At 41.1% G+C, this 26,433-nt stretch overlaps 1 protein-coding gene across 5 annotated transcripts in view; it reads left to right on the top strand.

Annotated features, from left to right (window-relative positions):
* The window catches only part of trpc1 (transient receptor potential cation channel, subfamily C, member 1), a 204,226-nt gene that overhangs the window by 97,611 nt on the left and 80,182 nt on the right, over nucleotides 1-26,433 (top strand). For 3 of the 5 annotated variants that reach the window (XM_065294676.2, XM_073813193.1, XM_065294675.2), the window contains exon 3: nucleotides 13,102-13,154. In XM_065294676.2, coding sequence (XP_065150748.1) covers nucleotides 13,102-13,154 — 53 coding nt within the window. Of the gene's footprint in view, nucleotides 1-13,101; nucleotides 13,155-23,959; nucleotides 24,332-26,433 lie in introns of all 5 variants that reach the window. The other 2 variants (XM_065294678.2, XM_073813194.1) reach the window with 2 other exon arrangements.

The following is a 26,433-nucleotide window of genomic DNA, read 5'->3' as shown; positions in this document are numbered from 1 at the left end:
CGACAGTGGGGCCTCCAGCCTTAGTCAAACGGGTCGGCACGTATGGTCGAGTTGCGATTTTGGCGCTATCATAAGTCTTGTGAATAGTATGCCATACAGACCCGTTTGCCACTGAACCTGCATTAACGACGACAGTGGGGCCTCCAGCCTTAGTCCAACGGGTTGGCATGTACGGTCGGGATGCGTTTTTTGCGTTTTCGTGTGTCTTGTGAATAGTATGCCATACATACCCGTTTGCCACTGAACCTGCATTAACGACGACAGTGGGGCTTCCGGCCTTAGTCAAACGGGTTAGCACGCATGGTCGGGTTGCGATGTTTGGCGTTTTCTCGTGGTCTTGTAAATGGTATACAGTATAGACCCGTTTGCCACTAAACCTGCATAACGACGACAGTGGGGCTTTAGGCCTTAGTCAAACGGGTCGTCAGGTTTCATTTTCTCTTAAAGATCGGAAGGTGACCCTTATTTACCATATATACTATAATTTGCTAAATCCTCAACTGTGGATAATATAATTATGCCGCAATAGTTAGTCTGTCTGGAACTAAGCTGAGTTAAAGGGCGTGTTGCAGGTTAACCACCACTGTCGATTAATGGGTACATAAATCACTCAAGATATGTGTATAATTTTTAAAATGTCTAAAAAATGGTCTTAAAGAACACTTTTTTTACGTTTTTGGTATTAACGGTTTTTTTACGCAATTCTGCGATGACGTCACGTTGGGTAGAAGTGGAGAAAGCCTCAGCCAGAGCCATAGAGATAGATGAGACATTTATTGCTGTTTAATACTTACGTATACAATTTGGAAATCATATATACATCGTAGGAAATATATAATGTGTTATACTGCAAAGTTACCATGCTAATTATTATTTATGATATCTGTGGAGATAAATAAAACTTCGCAAATCTGCTGATTTGATCCATTCATGTCCTGACCACCAGGCTAGAGATTTTTAAACATCCTTAATCCACACTTACTAGTCTATCAAATAATATCTCAAATATATTGTTTTGTGAAATAAAAGGATGCTTTGTTATATTGTTTATGCGATTATAACGAATCACACGATCATTTTATACGCAGCAGTCAGCAGCTGCAGCACACTCGGATCCGACCGCATACATACTGTAATAAACAGGCGTTCGGCGGCTTTTTACATCACGTCAGACTATGCCATTTGAGGAGGAACCGCTCATTGATCACCGTATTTTTATAAATCCTGTACATGTTTGGACCTGCCGAACAGGTTGAGCACTTTCATATACTTTGTTGAGCAGAGAGGCTGCACTTTGACCAGCGGGCTGCGGGAACCGGCGCACATCACGCCGCCAGACGGTGTTGTTAACTCGAAACGTATAACTATTATCAGATCGACCCACCGGGAAAGTCCCGACTCTCTCGATTGCCATTCCGCTACTGGCTGTAAGAAAGTGAGTGTGTTTGGGTCGCTGGTCCCCGCGAACAGATGTGACGTGCCTCACTCACCTTCCAGGATTAGAGACATGCTGCCAAAACCGTTTGTGCTGAAGATCGCATAAAGTTACACCCATTTCAGGCAGGATCATGGACCCCCTCAAGCCAGCATGCACGAGTATGTTAATTGTTTGTTTACTTTCTACACGAAGATATGCTAACGTTATGCTATCTGCCTGTCTGCCTATCTCTCTATACTAGCCTGTCTGTCTGTCTGTCTGTCTGTCTATAATCTGCGCTATCAGAACTGTACTTTACTCGTCTTTCTATAGTCATTCTCAATGCTCTCAATGCGGCTTTGGTAAATTCTCTCCCCAGCGTGACGTCATACAGTGCGTTGTGGGGGAAAGGAGAATCATTGCAAACCGCTGTACTTTTTCATACTTTTTCGGGTTTTGTGATACCCAACAACATAAAATACAATGGATAACACTTTAAATGGTTATTACACACAAACAAGTTGCACAAATTCATAAAAAAAAACCTGCAACACGCACTTTAAACCACATCACTGTGTGACACTTCAATACATATGAACGGCCGCTACGCTAATACGATTTTGTTTTTCTCTCCCTGTCTCGTCCTCGACCCCGAGGAGAACGAGACAAACAGACCCAGTCCCGGTAGATGTGAAAGTCGGCACACCTCTGATCTACTGGCCGTCCTTCAACCTGATGCCCAGCTGATGCCTGACCAACGATCACCGGCAGAACCCGCTTAATCTCCGCTAAATCTCCTTATCCGTTCTCCATTCGAGGTTCATCTGTTAATGTATTGTTTTCTAATTTTATATTAATCAGATTTGTACCAGATGTAACAAGCGGTGCTCTGTATTTATTTGTTCGGGGAACAGATACAGTTGAAATGTGCTGATATTTCAGTAAGATTGACTCGAAGTGCTGGGATATATAAGTGGTCTTGACATATCACGGCAGCTAACAGACGGACGGTTAAGCCGATCCGTCTGTTTCCTGACCTGGGCCCCGGATAGTCAGACTATATCAGAATTAAGACTATTGATCAGATTTCTAGTGAGTATAGCACTTCCTTCCGATGACGGATGGCCTTCCCCAGAAATGCTTCCAATTGTCTTTTTCTCCTAGGGGGTTTTTCACCCCGGGGAGGCAGCCTTTTTGGGCTTTACTTAGCTTCCTCTTCTAGACGTTACTTTAGTAATACGTTCGCTTATAATATTGAGTCATAGCCGCAGCAAATTTAACTGCTTATGCTATCATGTATTTTGTTGTGCTATCTGTCGTTTTTCTGTGCTTTTCACTGCTTCTATTTATGTAAAGCTGCTTTGAAACAATTGACTTTTGTGAAAAGCGCTATATAAATAAAATTGAATTGAATTGAATTGAATATTATAATTGTAATCATAGTTATAATAGACATGCAATGTGCAATGCTCAAGTTTATAACAAACATGCATAGAAATAAATATATAAATGAAATACATATACACATTACACACACACACACACACACACACGCATACATACATACACAGGATATACCACAACATGCCTTGAAAGGGACGCATGAGATTATTCAGAAGTGGAAAAGCAGCATCTCCAACTATCACATGTGGCAGTGTGACTCTGGTCCCTGGGAGATTGGCTGGCAGGGGCAGATTCAGTTTCTGCTCGAGAAACATGTAACCAAATTTGCTCTCCTTAAAGATTCCTCCATCACTTTCTCGCCCGTATCCTTCCACATCAACCATGGTAAATCTGTACCTGCGTTGCAGGTAGCCAAAAGGACAATGGAGTGTACACCCTTTGTTGTTAAAATAGTCACTACTAGATGACGGCGGGGCCTTGATGTTTACATGCTTTCCATCGATGCTTCCAACACAGTTCGGATAGTTCCACAACCGCCAAAAATCAGCTGTGATAGCTTCCCACTGCGCTGCATTTCAGCATGTTACAAATTCTGGCTGCAATGCTTTCCAAAGTGCTTTTCAGACCTGGGACACAATAGAAGACACTGTGCATGCCGCTATTTTGTAGCTAGCAGCTACTGTCTGTTGGTTAGCACCTGAAGCTAACAAACGAAGGGTCACTGCCAGTCTTTGCCAAAGATCTATTGGCATACCATGGGTAGACTGATGACTTATAAAGGGTTGTAAATGACGAACCAAATCGTCAAATTGACTTGCTGACATACGGAAATATCGGAAATGTATCTCCTCATCCATATCCCGCATCTGTTGGACAAGCGTAGCAAACTCTCCTTCATGTTCTCTCGTTTGATGCAAACTAGGGGTGGGGCGATCAACTTTTTTCATTACCGTTCCGATTTCGATAACTGAATTCTGAGTATCGACTGATACCGATCCAATTCTAGTATTTTTCTTGATCCATTTAGAATTGTGTGTGCGCGCGTGTGTGTGTACACACATAAATATATACACACACATATACACACAAAATCAGAAGAATATCATGTCAAATGTAAAATGAGATACAAGTTAAAAGAATGTAAGTGTTCAGATGATTAAAATACGGTTATTGTGTGTGTTTGTGTGTGTATGACGCATTTTATTCACCGCTACTCCAGTGTATTAACTCCGCGAGCACCAGACCATTGAGTTTTTGTGACCTAAAATATCTTCATATATGCAATTGTTTTTCACATAAAGCTGTTGAATATATTAGGAAGACTTTGAATATAGTGTATAAATATGTTTATGGTGCTTTTGGTCACACTTTATTTTACGGTATCACTGTTACAGTGTAATTATACATTTAAGTACTAAGTAATAATCACTAACAACATGTACTTACTATAGGGTTGGGGTTAGGATTAGGGTTTGGTTTAAGGTTAGTTGCATGTAATTATGCATAATTAACTGTTATTACAATAATAATTACATGTATCATGTGTAACAAAGGCACCGTAAAATAAAGTGTTACCGTGCTTTTATAATAGTCTGACTTTTCTATAGCATGACAGTAACAACCACAAGTAATGCACAGTTTTGTATTTGGATCGGCCCCGTTATTCCGATATTCGAACCAGCAAAAAAGGTCTGGATCGACTCGATATCCGATCCAAAGTATTGGATCGGCCCACCCCTAGGTCAAACACCCCATCTTCTGTCATTTCGTCATCGTCTCTTTTATAGTAGTTTTAAAAAAATTATCTGTTCTTCAATGTTTAACATTTCAAGCTCCAACAACAGTCGCTGTCAACATGCCGCCATTACTGCGTGTTTCTTCCAAACATACACAATGTTGCACTACTACTGTGATTTTCGTGGATACTGCCAACTAGCGGTCTGCATGTGTAAATACACGTCGATGCGGACAACGACGCAGAAGTATAAATGAAAACCGACTCGTAGGCTACGGCGTTAAGGCTACGCCGTAGGACCTACGCACAACTATAACGAGCCCTTTAGGAATGAACCGGGGTAAACACATGAGCTACGTCGTCATAATGAAATAAAAAAAATTGTTGTTGTTTTAACATTTGTTTGACAACTACATAAGCTTTTAGGCTCATCATTGTCGATAACTGTAAGCTATTTGGGTCTATTTAATAAATTCAATAGAGATAAATATAAATAATAAGAGATTCATAAAGTCAAACCAGAATATGCCACAATTATTTATATAAAGATCTTTATTCAGAAATATAAATTGTTCTGTGTTTCTGGACTCAGCCTATTTCTTTTTTACATATAATTTCTCCAGCCTTTGAAAAAATTCGGGACACTTATTGCTGACATGCAATTTTTTTGTAAGTTGCCTAACTTTTACATACAAATGAGGAAAATTTACTTCTTTTCAGTAATTTAGAGTATTTGATCTGGGCAAAAACGCATCTATGATGTATTGTCAGATTTGTTTCCTACCCTGTCAGTCTAATGCAGATTCGACAGGTACCACCTATTAAAACACTTGTGAAATGCACCACTTCGTTTAGCCATAGTCAAGTGACTATGTGTTTCGAATCACTTCATCACGTGACATGGGTGTTTTGAATCACATTTCGGAGCAGTGTTTTGAAACATCTACGCTTTGGGATCTCGACACTGTGTCAAAACATTAGTTTTGCGGTAGCCATCCCTAAAGAAAAGTGGCTTGGGGGTAGGATTGACTACAAGGGTCTAATTAGGGTTAAGGTAACGGTGTCACGCGTTAACCATTCTGCAGCTTTCATGTCTTTCATAACATTACATAAAACAATAATATAGCATTGTGCCTTTTGAAAAGTGTTTATCTTTGCCTATATATGAAAACTTCTTAAGAACAACTTTTTCTAACTCAACTTTGTACATTTATCCAAAGCGTGAACTCGACAAGGGATGAAGTGCACTGTTTTATTGTTTTATTGTTTTATTAGGTACCCCATTAGAGACCCATTTAATGGCAGCTAATCTTCCAGGGGTCCTCTTTAAAAATAATTCACAACATAAAATTACACAGAGCAATAACAACACGAATTACAATCAAGATAATTCAAACATTGCACTTACATTCAGAAAAAAAAAATTACCAATTGAAAAAAACATGACAATTTCCAGCTAGCACTAGATCATTTGCAGCAATTCCTGGGTTACTGTCCTCTTAAATTTGTATTTGTTCTGAATTCTGCGTGATGAGACAGAAAGTCGATTCCAAATAGATATTGCTCTGTAAAGTGATGTGCGTTTCAGAAAATTTGTCCTGGGAAGCCGAAGTTTTATATCACCACCTATGGCCTGCCTGGTGGCATATAGGTGTCCATTTCCTACAAAAACAAGCTGCTCAGAGAGAAACTGTGGCTGTTTCATAAATACTGCATTCCACAATATTAAAATTAATCGTAATTTAATTTTGTTGTCAACTGTGAGCCAAGAAAGGCGTTTATGCATCAGGGCCACGTTAGTCTTAACTCTTTCACCGCCAGAGTTTTTAAAAAAAGTTGCCAGCCAGCGCCAGCGTTTTTCATGATTTTCACAAAAGTTGAATGCCTTCCAGAAAATGTTCTTCTTTAAATATAAAAACATACAATATACCAAATGAAAGAACAGACCCTCTGCTTTCAAAAAAAAAAAAAAATGTTTCATATTTCCTTCAGTGGTTCTTTTTTAATCAGCTTTTTAATATGGGTAGGTTTCTGCAAAAACACCACATTTTGAGATAATTCAATTTTTGTGACTGACCTTTCATAGAGATCCCATTCAGAGCAATCTTTAAAACAGACAAGGACATGCAGCCGCTTGCAATAGGGCAATACTCCCGGGTTTAAAAAGTTGCGGAGGGCGCCTTCTGGTAGATAATAGCGGTATTGCGGAAAGACGGAAAATCTCGTCATTGGCAGGGAAGCGTTTTCTCTTAATTGATGAGTTATCTTGTCAATGGTGGCGAAAGAGTTAAAAGAGCACTGGAGGACAGTCCTCGCCGCCCTATTTTGTGCCACTTGAAGCTTACGAAGATGTTTTAGTGATGTAGACGACCATATAATTGGACAGTTTTCTAAATGGCACACAACAAGAGACTGGACCACCTGTCTAGCAATGGACATAGGAATATATGACATAAATTTTCTGGACATTGTAATACCCTTCCCCATTTTAGCTATCATTCCATCAATATGAGCTGACCAAGACAAGTAAGAATCCAAGGTGACACCCAGTAACTTGGCTTGCGTCACTTCACTTGTCTTAGCTGCAGCCCATTGACTGACAAGTTCAGAGAGGGCTTGGTAGTTAGTTTTAATCTTTTCCAGAAAATCATAGATGTTGATTTGTCTACATTTAAAACTAATTTGTTTTCTTTTACCCACTTGCTTATATTCTCCAAATCATGATTTAATAGATTTGAAACATTGTGAGGATTTTTTTCAGAACAGTACAATGTGGAATCATCTGCATACATAACAACAGTTGAATGTTTCACAATAAAAGGTAAATCATTTGTAAAGATCAAGTATAACAAAGGCCCAAGGCAGCTACTCTGGGGCACACAACAATGTATTGTCTTAGTAGAAGAATATTGACCATTAAAGAACACCTGCTGCTTCCTATTGAATAGGTAACTCCCCATCTATGACAGAGAAGAAGGTGTAAAACCATAACATTCTAATTTTTGAAGCAGTATTTTGTGATCTATCAGGTCAAACGCTGCACTAAAGTCCAACATCACTGCTCCTACTAATCTGTTTGCATCAATTTCTTCTAACCAGTTGTCGGTCATATAAGTTAAAGCAGTACATGTGGAGTGACCCTCCCGATATGCATGCTGGTACTTAGTGATCAGCCTATTAGAAAAAAATATTTATAAACTTGTTCAAAAGCAATCTTTTCCATGACTTTGCTGAGTAAAGGTAATATATTGATAGGCCCGCTATTCTGTCCTGTAAATGTGGCTCTTTTATTTTTAGGCAGTGGTATGATTTTATCCTCCTTCCATTTCTCTGGAAATATGCCCTGCAACAAACTTAAATTGACCAAATGAGCAATAGGAAAGGACAGAGCTTCAGCTTCCACCCTGATAAGCCTGGAGTCCAAGTGGTCCATGCCTGATGCCTTTCCATCAGGAAGAGCTGCAAGAATTTTTCCTACAGAACCTCTGCCAACTTGACTGAATGAGAAAGTGACAGAATGGTTCTTCTCACTCATTATCTTACTTAATATTGCATCATAAGATGCTGAGATATTTGGACTCATACCAGATCTAAATTTCTCTACCTTACTAATAAAATAATTTTTTAAATAATTAGCAATTCCCTCTGGATCTGTGATGAACACTCCATCATTTTCAACATATGAAGCAGCTGAGTGCTAACTCCTGCCCATTATTTGATTTGTTTTTACCATCATTTTTTGCTTCATTCTTGAAAGTACTCTTTTTTCTTCTTTCTTTTCACCTGTGTTGTGAATAGAAAGCTGTGCTGTGTTGCAAAGTCCTCTGCTTTTTTGCGGACTTAAGATTTGGGCTACTTTTAAAGAGCACCTAATTTGTTTCTGATATAATACAATGTTTTCACGCAGTTTAAAAAAACATTATTTTTTACACACCGTACATTTTTTGTAGCTCCAGATTTCCCTGTCTTCTCAAACGCTGTGATTTGTTACAAAGCTCATCAGTCTAAAAAGCGCTTTGTCCCTCTCTTTGTGTTTAAAGAGATAGGGACCGTGGATAGATCCCATGATAGAACAGTCTGCATGCGCCTCTGAGGAATTTAATGACAAGATCATGCTTTCCAACAAAGTGCTATAAGAGCGTGTTTCGCTGCAATCGTTGCTACATAGACATTAAGCATTGAGGGTGCCCGACCGTTGTCCATTAACTGTAGAAAGGAGAGAATGTGTTCCACGCCACAGTTTTCCAGGTTAAAGCATTTCGGTGTGCACCAGACAGAGAAAACAGATAATTTATGAGCATAAAGGCATCTAGTAGTTGGGGCCCTAGCTTCTGTTACAGTGTTTAGCACTCGTCCTGAAAGGCGTGAAGGCTGCCATTCAGAGACCATACGTGTAGGTTCCATAACTCCGGCTGTAGATGACATATCGTACCTCTCGCTTGAGAGAGGAGGTCTTTACCTCAACGGTATTGGCCACGGTGCTGATGTTGTCAGCCGGCACAGGTCAGGGAGCCACGGTTGATTTTGCTAAAGCGGGGCGATTAAAGCATTGTGCTTCTTTCTTCTCTGATACTCTGAAGGATCTGTGGCAGCAAAGCCATGGGGGGAAAGGTGAACAGTAGACACGCTGGCCATGCTATTGACAGGGCATCGCAGTGTTTTGAGAAGAACGTCGGGCAGTGCGTGTTCTCTTCTGAAGCTAACAGATAGATTTTTGCTCGGCCAAAGACGGTCCATATTTTCTCGACCGTCTGAGGATGCAGCCTCCATTTTCCCGACAACGGGCGTTGCGCGAGAGAATGTCTGCACCCATGTTGGCTATGCCCGGTACATGAGTCTCCCTTATCGTACACATGTTCTTGTGAGCCCATAACAGGAGATGTTTCGCCAGCTCGGATAGGGAGCGGGACTGTAAGCCTCTTTGATGATTTATGAATAAAACCACCATCATATTGTCCGACTGCACTAAAACGTGGTGATGTTGGATTTTCGGTTGAAAATATTGTAGCGCTAGAATCACTGCTCACATCTCGAGGTGGTTGATGTGTAGTTGAGATAACTGGCTGTTCCACGAGCTGAGCTCTGTGCCCAAGATGAAAAGGTGAGGGGATGTCCAGCTTGATAGAGCTTTTACGTAGCTGTGCGTGACCTTGATTGTTAAGCGTCCCGACTGTCATGCTCAGGGGGTAACTCTCGCTTTTAACCGAAACTGGAGCAGTCTCATGAACAGCATGCCCAACGGTATGAGTAAAGATGCTGCTGCCATGAGACCCAGCATTGTTTGAAATCGTTTTAGGGGGAAGCGTGCGCCGGCTCTGAACGATATCACTGCGCGTCTGACCGTAAGTGCACGCTCCGGCATAAGTCACGCTTGCGCTCTGATGCAGTCAGGCGTCATGCCTAAAAATGTAATCCATTGTGTCGGGATAAGCAAACTCTTTTGGAGGTTGATTTTAAACCCTAAATTCTACAAATACTGGAGCATGACGGACCTGTGCACAAGAATTTCCCTCTCTGACTGGGCTAAGACGAGCCAATTGTCGAGGTAATTAAATATGTGGATTCCGCTCTGTCTCAGCAGAGTGAGAGTAGCATCCACACATTTGGTAAACGTGCGAGAGATAGGCAGCACTTTGTATTGGTATGCTGTCCCGTCGAATGTGAATCTTAGGAGCGGTCTGTGGCAGGGGGCTATCGGGATATGAAAATAAGCGTCTTTGACATCGCCTAACTGAATTAATGCCATAATTCATTTGGTTGTTAAAATTTTGAAAGGCCGTCTGACGAGAGAGCGGTTCAAAATTCGTAGGTCTAATATCGGTCTGAGGTTGCCTTCTTTCTTCGGAACGAGAAAATAACGTCTGTAAAAGCTTGACTCCCTTTGCGCTGCCGGGATAGTCTATATACTACATCCTTTAATAGTAAAGAGCACACCTCATCTCTGAGGATCTGTGCGTGATCGTCTGAGACTGTGGTGCAGAAAACGCTGTAAAACCTGGGTGGTCTGCGAGCGAATTGAAGCGAGTAAACGTTTTGATTAGGTGGGTGAAACCCTTCATGGCGGCGCTGAAGAGCCCTGATGGTGAAACAGGCGAATTAAGGAGAGCCACCCATTTCATGTCTTTGATCTCCGTCAGGTTCAGCCACAGATGTCTCTCCATGAAGACCAGGCTAGCCATAGCTCTTCCCACAGCCTGGGGTGCGATCTTAGTGGCACGAAGGGCCAGGTCAGTCGCACTGTGGAGATCCGTAAAGGATCCACTTCGTCCATGTCATGGAGGAGTTTTGCTTGATAGACCTGCAGCACCACCATCGTATGAAGGGCGGATGCGGCGTGTCCATCAGCGGTGTAAGATTTCGATGCCAGCGATGATGGCAGGGCTTGGACGGGTGGTTAAACTAAGCACTCTAACCACAGGCAGAGAACAGACAGAGGTGGGCAGCTACAGACTCCTTGAGTGGCGGCAGTTTTGAATAGCTGTGTTCATCCGTGCCATCCACCACCGATGGGACTTGGGAGACAAAACTTTGCACTCTGGTGGCGTGAGCTCCTGGTGGACCTCGGGTAAGAATGGCGCCTGTCGTTGGCGAGCTGTCTGCTGACGGCGGCAACCACTGAAGCCCAAGCTTAGCTGTTGGCTTTGTGAGGATGCGGATTAGCTCCCAGTCATGCTGGGGGCATGTCTTGCTCGCCTCCTCAGGTGTGGGAGCTTCTTCGTCCGAATCCGCCCAATCCTCCTGCTCATTGGAGGATGACATCATATCCACGGCATCACTCACTCCAAAAGAAACCATGCTGCTAGCGCTCGGCAGGGGACGCTGGTCCTTCTGGATGAAAGTGACGGGTTGACGGCGAGGAGAAAGGGCACACGGGGGTAAACTGGCGTGGACCCTGTTTAAACGATAATCTGCAATTTTGCTATTATCCACTAGATGGCGCTCTTACCAAATTTATATTTTTCCGTTTGGTTTATTTCTATAAAAGCAGAGGGTTGTTCTTTTATTTAATATATTTGTATGTTTATATATTTATAGAAGAATTATTTCCTGGAAAAAATAGGATAAATTTCAAAGTACTGTTATTAGTTTTTAAGTCGTTAAATGGGTAAGCACCGTCTTACCTTTCTGATCTGTTCACAGTACATCTTTCTACAGGAGTTCTTAGGTCTGCCTCAAAACTAGGGGAGATCGAGCATTTCTCATAGCGGCACCAAGACTACTCTGTTCATTTTAAAATCTAAGTTAAAAACTTTTTTTTTTTATCTGTCTTATACTATATGACTGGTGATGTAGTTGTCCTGGTTTGACGTTTTGTTGTTATTTATCTGTGACTTTGTTGTTTTTACTTGTACAGCACATTGGTCAACAGTTTAATTGTGATTTATAAATACATTTTAATAACAATTTATTAAGATGCACGGTATTACTTTTAATATTCTTATTTATTTATATTCAGAAAACTTGTCAACAAAACACTGATTAAAATTAAGAAACAAATTATATAAAACAAAATTTGTTTAAAGAAGCAAACAAATTGTATTAATTGTTCGAAAATTAGGTCTGACCTATTCCATTTTTTTTCCTATCATATTGGCATTCAATACATTACAACGTATATATAACGTTAAAAATTACAGTTTGTCTTTTGTAATAAGCTAATTAAATTGAAACAAAACATAAACCACACTACAACAATATCCAAGCACAATAATACTAAAACATAATTATAAAACTTTTAAAAACTATCTCTATTAGAATACATTTTAAAAACAATCTGATATAACGTTTAGAATAGTTGGTTGCACTATGTTTACTATTTTGGGCAAAACCTCAGTTGCAAACTTCCATTTAACTGAATAAAATCACTTTCACTTCAAAAATGATACCCTGTCAAGTTAAAGTCAGCTGTTAGCTTACATAAGACTTTACCTGGAGTCTTCAAACTAAAACATGGTCAGCAGAGTTTACGAATGACTTCGAAATAAAAGGCAAAAGTAGCAAAAGTAATGCATTTTAAAACGTAAACGCATTAATGTAAACATGGCCCAATACTTAAAAGCTCAAAGTCTAGTGTGACGGCAGCTTTAGCTGGTAGAAGAATAATGACCTGACTCCACTGACTTTACTCAATTTGGTAGCCGCTATACCAAAAGTCCCTAATCATATACATAAATTAAACTTTCTTTAATTTGTGGCGTGGCTGGACACAGCCACTTCCTATCACCAACAGTCGCTTGTTGCACCCAAAGTAGCTAATCTTCAACTGGAATGAATGAGATCATGGCCGCTACATGATCTCATTCATTCCAGTGGAAGTTTGCTTGGAATGATATCCCTGCTAGTCGCTGGCGGTGTGAATGGAATCAATAGAAACAGATTATCTACACTTGAAAATATCCCCTACCTTATATCTTTATCGAAAGTATTAATGTATCTGCCTCACTGTTGTCATGTTAATTTATCAACATACATATTTGTAGCAATTGAATCAAGTAGAAATATACTTAAAGTCAATACTGCATATTCTCATGCTGTAATTTTGTAGTTCAAAGGTTCAAAGTGCCGGCAGTTTGTCTAGTGCTGATATTTCTGTGGATGGTAAGTTCATTTAATGCTTTAAATGTTTGTTATCTTGAATTATTTTGTGATTAGTTGACTTGAATATAAGGGGTGGGTAAAATCGATTCTTCAATGAATCACGATGTGGACGATTTTGGATCGATTCACAAATCTATTCTTTAAATTTAATTTACAAAATAATATTGTGACATTACCAGAACCAAAAGTCGTAACTCTACTGCGGGAGCAGTTATGCACATAAATTGCTTGAGAGCGAACACCGCACATGCACCTACAGCGGAGCTTGCACAAGCAGTAGAGAAAAAAACAAATACATCTAGACTAGCCCTGTCTGACGAATTCTAAACTGCAAGAGAAAAAAATACACTTTGGGACAGTGTTGCCAGATTGGGTGGTTTTGAATTTGATTGTTTCTGTAAAAATTGGCTTGGGCGGGTGTGCAAAATTTGGGTGGGTATGGGATCAGATGGGCGGGTTTAAACATGCATTTTATAGGCTAATTATTTAACAAAAAAACTGCAAAAAAACAAGTGTGCATGCATTCAGTTGTGATGTTACTAAACACACGGCCACTGCATGTGTTTGTATTGGCGACACACGGATGATGAGCCCACGTTTAACCAATCACAAGTGATAACAGCCAGCTTTCAGTATCAGCGGGAAATCAAGATGTCAAAATCAAGATGTTAAAATCGATTCTGAATCGATTCATGAGGGTACAAACGATTCCCTGTCGACAGAGTGTTGAATGCCCTGTCAGTCTTACCCCGGATTTCCACCGACTGCGGAGCGGCTGCAGATCTGCTCCGCTGCGTTACGGCTCCGCAATCTACCGTCCGCCAATACCCACCAGTTCCGTATTGGTTGCAGAGCGGCTGCGTGCTGAAGTGACGAGGACCCATGAGGTCTCGCAAATTCACGTGATGATCGCGCAATACCTAGTTCTGTCTCCACCAATTATGACTTGAATTATAACGTTTTTACAAACCAGCCCAGATCACAACACGAGATCTCGCGTAGACAGAGCCGTACATCAAATCCATCCAAAATTCAAAAAATAAGAAAGCTGCTAAAACTATTTATTTATGCTCTATCTTTAATGTATTTATTATACCATATACTTTACCATTTAACTCCCCCTGTCTCTGTTCTTGTCTATTATTTGTTGTTTCTATATTAATGACTTTGTAATGTTTGTATTGCAAAGATTTAAAAAAGGAAAAAAACATGAGATCTCGCGAATTCAGGTATGATAACGCGATAAAGTCATGGCTCCGCCCTGCGGAGCTGTCCGGCATCCGTCAAAAATAGAAGCTCTGCGTATTTGTGCCGGAGGGCTGCGGATGGCTGGAGCTGTGACGGATCCGGAGCGCAGTCAGTGGAAATACACATATTGACTTGAATGGAAACCGATTGACTCCGCCACCGTTCCGCAGCGGATCCGCAGCCTTTCCGCAATCAGTGGAAATTGGGGGTTAGAGCATACTCAACTAGAGCGGCAGCAGGTTAGTTGCCTCAGAACACCTTTGCTAGGTTTTACATCTTAGACATGTCATCCCTGGCTTCCAGAGTGCTTTAGGTTTGTGAGCCTTCTACCTCTATCTCTCATGTCTACATCACCCTGGCTGGGTTCACTAGGTTGTATAGGCACGATGGGGTCAAAGCCTGCGTGCTGACATCCATTTGCTCTACAGCAGAGATGAGTGCTGCTGAGGCTGCTGCCCTCGTCTCGTCTGGGATTTCTCTCTGTGTTTTAAGGATATATTGCAACGCTGGTTCCCTTTCAAGGCATACTTGACGCTGTGTCATGGTAATGACATTATGGGGAACGCTATGCAGCGTGACGCACGTGAATATTCTTTCAAACTAGGTCTATATATAGACGCCGGCGGACGACGTCATGTGACGTCGCAACGCGAGGCTATAAATAGGCGGAGATAATGTAGGTCAAACAGCTTTTGCTATTTTCAGCGAACGCTTTTGTGAATGTGTCTAATTCTATATCTAGTGAGATTAGATTAGATTAGATTAGTTTAAAAAACTAGGAAAACATGGATAAAGAAAGGGATATAGAAGGGATATATAGTTACCCCCTGTCCTAGATTATTATTGACGGGGATAGCACGAGCTTTGTGTGTGTGTTTGGTGCGAGGGGGAGGCGTGCGGGCATTGTGAGAAAATAATATTCAAATGCTCCGCTCTCGATGGTTTTGTTTGATCAAACAAACCCCGCAAGCCTCGTGTTTCAATGGGTGCCCGTAGGTCGGCTTCACCCGTTTTAACCGAGTGCTGTGAATTACTCTAGTTCTGAGGATCTAGATGTAATTAATGTTTATACACAAAACACAAATGAGCTTACTGATAATACCCTTTCTCCATGTTAGGAAGAACTATTATGTTGTGACCCGATCGGCTGTAACAATTTAATATTGACTGGCCAGCACTTGAACAAAATATGAAGGCTGCCAGTGAACTTGACGAAAGAGGTTTCACTTTCTTCTCTGATTTACACTGAGAAGTTATTAAACGGAAGACCATGCAGATTCCTCTCATTTATTGTTAACACATCAGCAAGTTTCTCAACCATTTTGGGTTTTTAAATAATCCAGATACGGCAAATGCCCCGTATTGAAAGTTTCTTGCGGTTTATTTGTTGCGAGAGACAGCAACAATATAAATAGATAAACAAGTTTATATGGTCGCGGGTCGCGCTGGAGCTTGCCTTCACAATATTGGCATTCTTCACGCATATCAAGCAGATTTATTGGATGAAATTAAGGATGAACCTGAATCCTGAAATTTTAGATGAGGTCAGGAGAGCGGCAGACTTTTCTTTCCGTGCTACTCAAGAAAGGGGTTTTTCCTCGCCGTAGTTTCCCTCCAGAATCTGCATCTAAACAGTTTTACACAACATACAGATAATAAAAACAGAGTGTTATCTCTCGTGCCCCCCCTCCCTCAGAGAGCCTGGGGGACGAAACAACAACCAGCAACAGAGGCATATAAAGGCTGATCTGAGAGCAGTCATTGTCTCAAATCATAAGGCTGCGTTAAAGGGGACCTGTCGTTCACACGTGGCCTTTTGGGGCACCCCTCATGAGAGCGCAGATAAAACCTGCGCTCGATGTGCCCTCACATACAACATAGTTTGTTAACCCCTTATGTTTTGTCTTCATTAAAGAAGACCTATTTTTTGTCTCCATTAAAAAAGACATATAAAACAGAACAATAGGACATTTTAGTAGCTCAGCTGTGCCCTGCCGGTCCTCCGCTTCAGGGCAGTGAGCATTCGATTTCCGGAATCAATCTCCTTTTTAGTGTATTTTTCCCACGAGTGGAGAAAATTATAAAATGTCACAAAATGGCTGCTAGAGGTATTGTACCAAAGAAGGATGGAGGGCTGAGGCCTATTTAGATCGATCTCTGAGGAGAAACAATTCTAAAAAAGACAATTCCTTCTATTGTGGCGTCAATCAGGTCTGAGGACTGGCTCGTCATGATACATTTAAAGGAACCCTATGTCCATATATCTATCCTCCTGCAGCATCTGGAATTTCCCAGGTTTGCTTTCGGGGGCAAAGCATACCAATATCGGGTTCTGCCGTTCAGCGTAGTTCTTTCACAGCGCATAATGCATGGATTTAACCATTGCTCCTCTGAGACTTCAAGGGATCCAAATACTTAATTACATAGACTACTGGCTAGTGTAAGTCCAGTCTTGAGAGATGGCAGTTCGGCATCGAGATGTCGTTCTTGCCCATATGAAGTGCCTAGGGCTACGGAACAATGCCAAAAAGGGCATTTTAACACCCTAGCAGAAAATATAATTTCTTTGGGTAACTTGGGACTCAGTGAAGATGTAGGCACATATGTCTCCTGCACACACAGAGTCTATCCTGGCATTAGTGTCTAGGATCAGATAAGGCCAACTTTACACTGTAAAGCACTTTCTAGAGTGTTAGGTCGGTTGGCGGCAGCATCCAGTATTAGGGAGACCTGAGGTCGCGCCCTCTATACAGACTGGCGCATCAGGTTCTCCTTTGGTCTCACAGGAAATTTTTTGTCATTCAGACATCCCCGGAGTCCAAAATGTGAGAGCAGACACCCTGTCGAGGCAGGGGCTGAGGCAGGGGGAATAAAGACTCCACCCAGAAGTGGTGATGGAGATCTGAAATTGGTTTTGTCGAGCTAAAGTCGACTTATCTGCGTCTCGAGGGACGAGTCATTGCCCATTGTGGTTTTTCCCTTTCACCGACGCTATGGTACAGACGTGGCTGAGGCGACGTCTGTAAAGTTTTTTCCCCCAACCGCTCTGCTCCCGGGAGTTTCAGCGAGAGTTTGTCAAGAACAAACCAATCTGGTTTTTGGTAACCCGGTAATGGTCAGCCCGAACATGGTTCTTAGACCAATTTGTAAATCAGGGACTCTCAATCGAGGTTGTAGAGCCCATACTATTCGAGAGCCTTCTCTACCAGAAAACAATTATGGTTTAAAATGGAGATTACTCCAGATTTAAGGTCCAAACTGCCCAGTGGCTTCAGTTCTGGAATTTTTTACAAAATCGGTTTTCATCCGGTTTATATCCATTTACTACCAGAGTTTATGCTGCGGCTATCTCTGTTTTTATGCTCCTGTTACTAAGGGCTATATCTGTAGTTGTTTCGAAAGCCCTTCTCATGGCCTCTTTCAAACACATTTGGATCATGTACAGATACATTTCTGTCACTGAAGTTAGCCTTTTTATTAGCCATCACTTCTCTGAGGAGAGTGGGTGACTTACAAGCTTATCGCTTCTTGTTCATGCCTGGAGTTCGCTCCAGACGAAATTAAGGCTATTTTAAATGGAGACTATTCACTACTCGGTTTAGTGACAAACATTTATTTCCAAACTGCCCAGTGGCTTCAGTTCTGGAATTTTTACAAAATTGGTTTTCATCCGGTTTATATCCATTTACTACCAGAGTTTATGCTGCGGCTATCTCTGTTTTTTATGCTCCTATTACTAAGGGTTCTATCTGAAGTTGTTTTGAAAGCCCTTCTCATGGCCTCTTTCGAACACATTGACTCATGTACAGATACATTTCTGTCACTGAAGTTAGCCTTTTTATTAGCCATCACTTCTCTGAGGAGAGTGAGTGACTTAAAAGCTTATCAGCTTCTTATTCATGCCTGGTGTTCGCTTCAGATGAATTAAGGCTATTTTAAATTATTCACTACTTGGTGTAGTGACAAATATTTAGATCCAAACTGCCCAGTAGCTTCAGTTCTGGAATTTTTTACAATACCGGTCTTTTATCCGGTTTATACCCAGAGTATATGCTGAGGCTATCTCTGGTTTCACACTCATATCCCTGAGGGCTCTATGGGTAGTAGCATCACTTCTCTGAGGAGAGTGAGTGACTAACAAGCTTATCAGCTGCTTCTTCATGCCTGGAGTTCGCTCCAGACGACATTAAGGCTTTTTTAAATGGAGATTATTCACTACTTGGTGTGGTGACAAACATTTACTTCCAAACTGCCCATTGGCTTCAGTTCTGGAATTTTTACAATACCGGTTTTTCATCCGGTTTATATCCATTTACTATTGGAGTATATGCTGCGGCTATCTCTGCCTTCACGTCTTTATGCGTGGTACATTTAGGATGAGGCCTCCTGCTCAAATCAGAGTTCAAGTATGGGACCTGGCAGTAGTTCTGAAAGGGCTCTTTATGGCACCTTTCGAACCCATTGACTTGTGTACAGATAAGTTTCTGTCACTGGAGTTAGCCTTTTTATTATCCATAACTTTTTCGAGGAGAGTGGGCAACTTTCAAGCTTATCAGCTTCTTCTGTAGCCTGGAGTTTGCTTCAGGAAAAATTAAGGCTATTTGTACCCGAGACCAGGTTATGTTCCCAAGGTTCCTAGCGATGTGGCTAGAACATTGGTCTTTCAGGCTTTTCATCCTTCTCCTCAAGAGTCGGCAGATCAACAGAGGCTACATCTTCTATGCCTTAAGGGGTTTTTAGATGTTTACATTAATAGATCTTCCACCTTAGAAGATCCGACCAACCTTTGGTCTGTGTTTGGTTCTCCAAGAGAGAACATCCTTCCTCTAAACAAACAATTAACAATTGATTGTGGAGGCTATTTTTATAGCGTATGAGGTGCGCAATATGCTTTCACCTCTACGGATTAGGGCACACTCGACTAGGAGTATGGCGTCTTATCTGGCCCCTTTGTCAGGGACCTCCATGCAGGCTATTTGTTGTGTGGCGGGATAATCTTCCCCACACATTTTTATGAGGTATTATGATTTTAGACCTCCCTTTTCTACCTGGATCTCAGGTCTTTATGTCTTAAGTTGTGCGTAGACACCTTCACACTTACAGACAGTCACAATTAATTATGGCGTAGTGGGTATCTCGTTCCCCATAATGTCATTACCATGACACAGCGTCAAGTATCCCAAAAAGGGAACGTCAGGTTACGACTGTAACCATGGTTTCCTGAGATCGGGAACGAGACGCTGTGTCCCATAACTCCTTGTGCCTGTAGCATTCGCTTCTTTTTAGCAGAAGCTGTTTGACCTACATTATCTCCGCCTATTTATAGATTTGCGTTGCGACGTCATATGACGTCATCCGCCGGCGTCTATATATAGTCCTAGTTTGAAAGAATATTCACGTGCGTCACGCTGCATAGCGTTCCCCATAATGTCATTACCATGACACAGCGTCTCGTTCCCTATCTCAGGGAACCATGGTTACAGTCATAACCTGACGATATCTCCATTGCTGGGAATGTGTATTATATTCTCATTAAATATTGGTGCTTGCTCGCTACACTTGCTAGCGTGGCAGTAAGAACTGTAAGAAAACTGTACATTATAAAATATATATTAAATAAAAGCAAATTCATCACTTTTGTAACAAATTATTATGGTAATGCTATATTTTCTTGCCAATGTCACCTTTCGCTTGGTCACTACATGTTTGCTGAAATTTGGTTTAGGATTACAATTAATAAGGTCACTTGCATTAGTGTTGTCATGGTTACACGCCTGAACCGAAGTGAACTTCTGGGGTCTCATTTATAAAGCGTGCGTAAGCACAAAATAGCGCTGAAAACATGCGTACGCCACTTCCCATGCAAAGGTTGTGACCTATAAAAAAATTGACGGGAAAATGTGCGCACCTGTAAGTAAAAACATTGACCCATACGCATCATTTTGTGACAAGGGGAATTGGCGACACAAGCTGGGTTTCCATCCAAACGTGAAGCGGATCTTTTTAAAATTCACAAAAAAAAGAAAAACAAACAAATTAGGCGCATTTCCATCAAGTTATTCGAGTGAAAGATGTTGATAATGGTAACCTAGTAACCAACAGTAAACAAAACAAGGCACGCTTGGAAAATGGGGATAGGACTGCATGTAGTCATAATGGGGCAAGTTATTAATTTATTAGCAGTGCAGCATGTAATTGCCAAACTAAATGCTGTGCACAGAAAAATGAATGCCGTATTTTTGATGCAGGCACTAGCAGCAAGGGCATTAAGACAATGTAGAGCCCCATTTATAGTAAAGACAACGTCACGGAGACAGCTAGATGGTCAGTCCCGCATATTATTATGAAAAATAAATCCAGCATTGTTATTTGTGTTTGAGTGATGATTGTTTTATATAGGCAATTTCATCTTCTTGTAAAATCCAATCTTAAATCAAAAATCATTTTAAATATTTAACCAGCGCTGTCTCACCATCACATTGTCTACTACGGGAGTCCAGGAGAAGATGGCTCGATTGCATGGAATACAGGGTAGCCATCAAATTCCCTTCTATTAGATAACAGTGTTATAGTCCTGTTCTGTTTCCTTGTTTGTTTCCCGTTGTTTCCACTGTTATTGTATATTGGATTATTGGTATTATATTGGGATTACCCATCATCCTTTACTCTCCCTCACATAATCTGCATTTGTAATCACTAGATTAATCATTTTGCTGATTTTATTGGCTGATATAAGCCTGTTGCACATATATCTGTATAGGCGTCGCAGATATGCTGCCGATATGAACTTTTTTACAGAAAAATAAATGCTTTTGAATGATATAAGTACTTGTTTGTCCAGCAGAGTGCGCTCCAGTGTTTGCTACTGGCAACACAGGTCACTGGGTAGTGACATGAGCCAATCTTTTCACTTTAGTCAGTGGTCTCTTGTTCAGGCAGTAGATTGTCATGAGTGCAACGCTGGCTCTGCTGATCGTCACGAGTGCCACGCTTGCTCTATTAATCATCGTGAGAGCCTAGCTCGCTCTCCTGATTGTCTCGAGTGCCATGCTCGCTTAGCGGTTTGTCATGGATACCATGCTCACTCATCTGTCTGTCATGAGTCCCACTGTCATGTTCCTTGTCTTCAAGAGGTACATGCACGCTCTCAGAGTCTCTATGAAGTGCATATTCTCTTACAAGACTCTAATAATAATCCATTGATTGACTTTGAAGTCGATCCAGTAACCCCACTCATCTCTGTGAGTTACTCTACATCTATGGACATTATTGAACAATTTTTGAATCATCTTTGCCACCCAAACTATTTTCTGTGCCCCTACTTGAACCCTGCCTCACTGAACTCAGCCCAGTGCCCGCTGGTGTCCCTGTACTCAGCCCAGTTCCTGCCGGCATCCCTTTACTCATCCCAGTGCCCGCTGGCGTCCCTGTACTCAGCCCAGTGTCTTCTGGCGTCCCTCTATACAGCCCAGTGCCGCTGGGGAACCTCTACACAGCCCAGTGCCCACTGATAAACCTGAACACAGCCCAGTGCCCGCTGGTAAACCTGAACTTAGTCCAGCACCTCCCGAACAGGATGCGGTTGGGCCGTTCATTCCACCCGATGCTTCCCCAAAGGTTTTTTCTGGGATCGGTGGCATCTTGCCCTGCCAGCATCACAGAGGCATCCTGCCCTGCCAGCACCACCATGGCGTCATGCCCTACAATGCCCACCATGGCCACCTGAACTGTCAGCACCTCCGTGGCTACCTGTACTGCCCGCACCTTCCTGTGGTTACCTGTGAGGGCTGAACTGTCCTGATACCAGGTGCATCGTCCTGGAGGCTTCCTGTCCTTTCCTGTCCTTCTAGCCTCCAGGATAAGGGGTAGTACTCTATTCCTGTTTTAGGTGTGAGGACGGGGAGGGGGGAGTACTGTTACATTCCCAGTGTTTCCCATACGTTGATTTATTCGTGGCGCACCGCCACAGAATCAGCGCTGGCCGCCACAAATAGATTTTTCATGATCCCCATTTACATTTATATTTTACTGTTTAAAAACGTCTTAATTCATTGTTGCAAGCACCCAGCGCGCCCTCCCTTTCTATGTTGCATGCAGCGCGCGCCCCTCTCTCTCTCTCTCTCTCTCTCATGAGCGTGAAAAGGTGGCGGTGTTTCAATGTCCGTTCCTCCGTATACTGTACTTTCTTTTTCGCGTAAACGTCAACAGTCACAGATTTTACTGACAGAGAAGACGGCGATGACTTGACGAAAGGTTAGCATTAGTGTTTCCCACACACACACCCGTTCTCTCCCTCTCTATAATGCGATATGCCTGCGCACGTGTTTTGTAGTAACTTTGTGTAACAGTTACTGTGTATTCTCTCATATTTCCGAATTTGCACCCAATTGTCTGCGCTATACGCGACAATAAAAATCGCATTTAAATAAAAAGGGGCTCATAACAAGACATTGATGAGAAGAGCAATGTAAATGTATGGTGATTTATATACCAGCTGTAAACATACACGTACGTTTCGTAATTTTCTGTTATTTTGCGGGTTTCTTTCAAATATAAAAGCGCTTAAGCATTTACTTGTATTCTAGGCGAAAAAAACAAGTCAGTGGCAAGTCAGTTCCTGAATAACACGACACAAACTTTAAAAAGGCAAATTTACTTCTCAGAGGCACAGAACTGTTCCTGAAACTGACGTTCTCCCCAAACTGAAATTAAACACAGTGTTTCGAGTTTTTCTCGTCTGTGTCATGTTGATATCAAGAAGCAACGTGCACATGACGACGAGAGAGGTGACCTGCTGCGCAATCGAGTTACCCCTCCCACTTCTGAATGTTTAACTGAGATTTCTAATCTCGTCCGAATTGACCATCAATATTACAGACGTCCTGTGGTAAAATTACATTACGCCATCTACAACCGTAAAACTAATCCCATCCGAATAGGGCTATAGTCTGCTCATTTTATGTCTGACAACAGAACTGATAATATGTAAATAATAGCAATCAGTTGTGTTAAAATGCAATATAACGTGACAGATCAAAGAGTAGAAGTGAAACATATTTAAGGTGCCAACACTCGATCAAACCGGATCAAAAGCAAACACGTGATGACGTCACATATATGCTAATTCGAGTGTGACGTCATCGCCGCCACAAGTCTCTCAAAATCCTGTGGGAAACACTGCATTCCTGTTCGTTTTCCTTGTCTGTTTCCTGTTGTTTCCCCTGTTATTCATTACCCATCATACTTCACTCTCAATCACATGATCTGCATTTGTAATCACCGTTACCTGACCCCTAACACATGATATGTGTCAATGTATTGTGGTCCGTTCTTGTCTGTATCATGCTTGGTTATGTGTTACGCTACGCTGTGGTTTGTTGTGTTTTCTAGATACTCTGCCTTTTGTTTGTTTAATAAAGTTTATGTTTATTGTTATACTGATATATACATATTTGCTTAACAGCAGTATTAACATAATGTTCAGATTACAATCATACAGACAACTATTTTACAGTTAGTCCTGATAATATTTGACTGTTGTTGTGGACTTCTTTCAGGCTGTATGGATGTTTTTGGATGGTGGTCAGGGGAATCACATCCAGCTTCCCATGCCCAGACCCTATTTACAGACAAAACACATACAAACAAATCCCTCATCCACAATTTCAGTGCTTGACATGGGAATAAGTGAGGATGAGTGGGATAGACTACAGAAGGCTATTGACTGGCCAAGTACAGACCAAGAAATCACTCAGCTGGAGCAGAGCACAAGTCCAGTTCACACAAAATTCTCTATTGTGGGACTCAATGAGACTTACAAAGTGGGAGAAAAGATCCATGTTATTATCACAGCTAGAGATCACAACAACAACTTAAAATTATATGGAGGTGATTTTTTTCAAGCAAAGCTTTTCAATTTAAACTTAAAGGTATGTATCAGAGTACACTTCAATTACTTCAATTTATTAAATGTGCTGTATTATTGAACGTCAAACTAGTATATCTTATGTGTTGTTCTAATAGATTGTGTTTTGTTATTTTTACACTTTCATGTTGTTGATGTTTTAAAAGTGTTTAATTTATATATGTTAGCTTCTGTCACTTGCAGAGTAATCACTATATACAGTGCTCAGCATAAATGAGTACACCCCGACTGATTTCTTAAGAAAACATCCATCTTGCTTTAAAGTTCATACTTTCAATGGAATCCTGTATAGGGGTGTAATAAAAAAATCACAATACACACTAATAATACATGTCCGATATCAATTCAGAATCGCAAAAACGATATTATGCACAGCTTTCTCATGTACTACGGCTCTTTGATCAGTAGGAAATCCTTATCAATCTAGAATCACTGTGAGTTTGAGTCGTTTAAAACATGCATTTACAAAAGCAACACTCATAAAAAATAATCATTATACATATTTTTTATTATCACAAAAATACCTGAAAAGATATGAAGAACAGCGATATATTTATGCTTATACATTTCCTGTAAAGCCGCTTACACACTAGATTTTGAGCATGCGAGTATTTGTCGGAGGTTGCTGCGTAGAGTGGGCAAGAAGTGATTTGTCAATATAATCTTTGGGTTCATCCATTTGTGCTTTTTAGTAGAGAGAAAGGTCACGCAGTGACATACTGGTTTTGTACTTTTCACATTAATTTGCATATCTCATATATTTGAATATCATCACACGGGATTGCATTCCTGTCTGTAGGTATGATGACAAAATAAAAAAAAATAAAAAATTCATCACATCACATTCCCCTTTACAAAGATACCTAGATTGTAAAAATCTGTTAAGGATTGAGAAAGTTATGATATTTTTAATATTTGAAATCAGAGGGAAAAGTTATATATATGGATGTCAATAGAAGATGTGTGACCGAAAATGCTGCCTTTTCTAATGTTTAGAAATTTTAACAGGCGGTAGAATTTTGTTCTTTTAAATGAAATCATGAACATTTACTGTTTTAGTTGGAATAGGCCATTTACTTGGAATTAGTTTGTCATATTCAGACTCAGACCCATGGTTTTTAGAACGATAGGTTTCAATTAAATTTCGTCAGTACCAAGATAAAAGATATTTTGTCAACCCTACTGTTTAGTTGTGCCCCGAGTCTAGCGGAAGCACACTGACCAGTTGAAAGTATTAAGTAATACTAATGCAGCAAAAAGTGGATATTGCATGACTTGCATTTTAAAGTAACAAGCCAGATGAAACAAATGTATCACCCCAGAAATTCGATGCGCGTGCTTGCAATGTCAGCATTGCTACTGTCTGACTCATTCCAATGCGCATCAATGGACGTCAGTGGAATGAAAAGTCATGGCCGTTTCTCAATATGCGTTCTTGTCTGTACTTGTGTTCTTGTGGAATTGTGAATCGTCATCAGTCGCGGACCAAGTACTGTTCCAAATCAAAGTTTGCATCAAGCCCAAGTTCACATAAAATCCCCGGATGTGTTCTTGATCCGCCCATTTTATCGAGGATGCATCAGAGGAGACTTGTGTGGACTTATGACAGCGAAGTTTCCCAGAATGCATTTCGCGTCACGAGTTTGTTCTTCCAAGTCTGAACTTGCAAGTTCGAACTACGAAGGACACAAGTCCGAGTTTGGCGTACTTGGTATTGAGAAACGGCTCATGTGTGAACAGCCCTTAATGGTCATTCTTGTGCAGCGCATATTTTGTTTCTGCACGAGAGTGCCCTCTGACTTTTGGATGTAACGGCATTTTCTAAATATTGTCTCAAGATTTCGAATAAAAATTTTCAAAGTAGAAAAGCATTGCCAATTAGTTTGAATACAGTTACCAAAGTGACAAAAAAATTCTAAAAGGGTGGACTTTTGAGACGTCCAGGTCATCATCTAAATTTAACACCCTGTGAAGTGCGTTTTGTGATTAAAGAAATGAAAAAATGCAAGTTCACCATGCATGCAAGTTAACCACAGTTGACTTAATCATTAGAAAGTCAAGCAGGTTGAGTTTTTCCTGAAAAATGCATGTTAAATAGCTCCAATA

The sequence above is a fragment of the Paramisgurnus dabryanus genome, chromosome 22 (genome assembly GCF_030506205.2).
Source record: "Paramisgurnus dabryanus chromosome 22, PD_genome_1.1, whole genome shotgun sequence".
In the NCBI taxonomy this organism is placed as follows: Eukaryota; Metazoa; Chordata; class Actinopteri; order Cypriniformes; family Cobitidae; genus Paramisgurnus; species Paramisgurnus dabryanus.
Note: the sequence above shows the minus strand (reverse complement) of the source record. Positions and strands in the feature narration are given on the sequence as shown.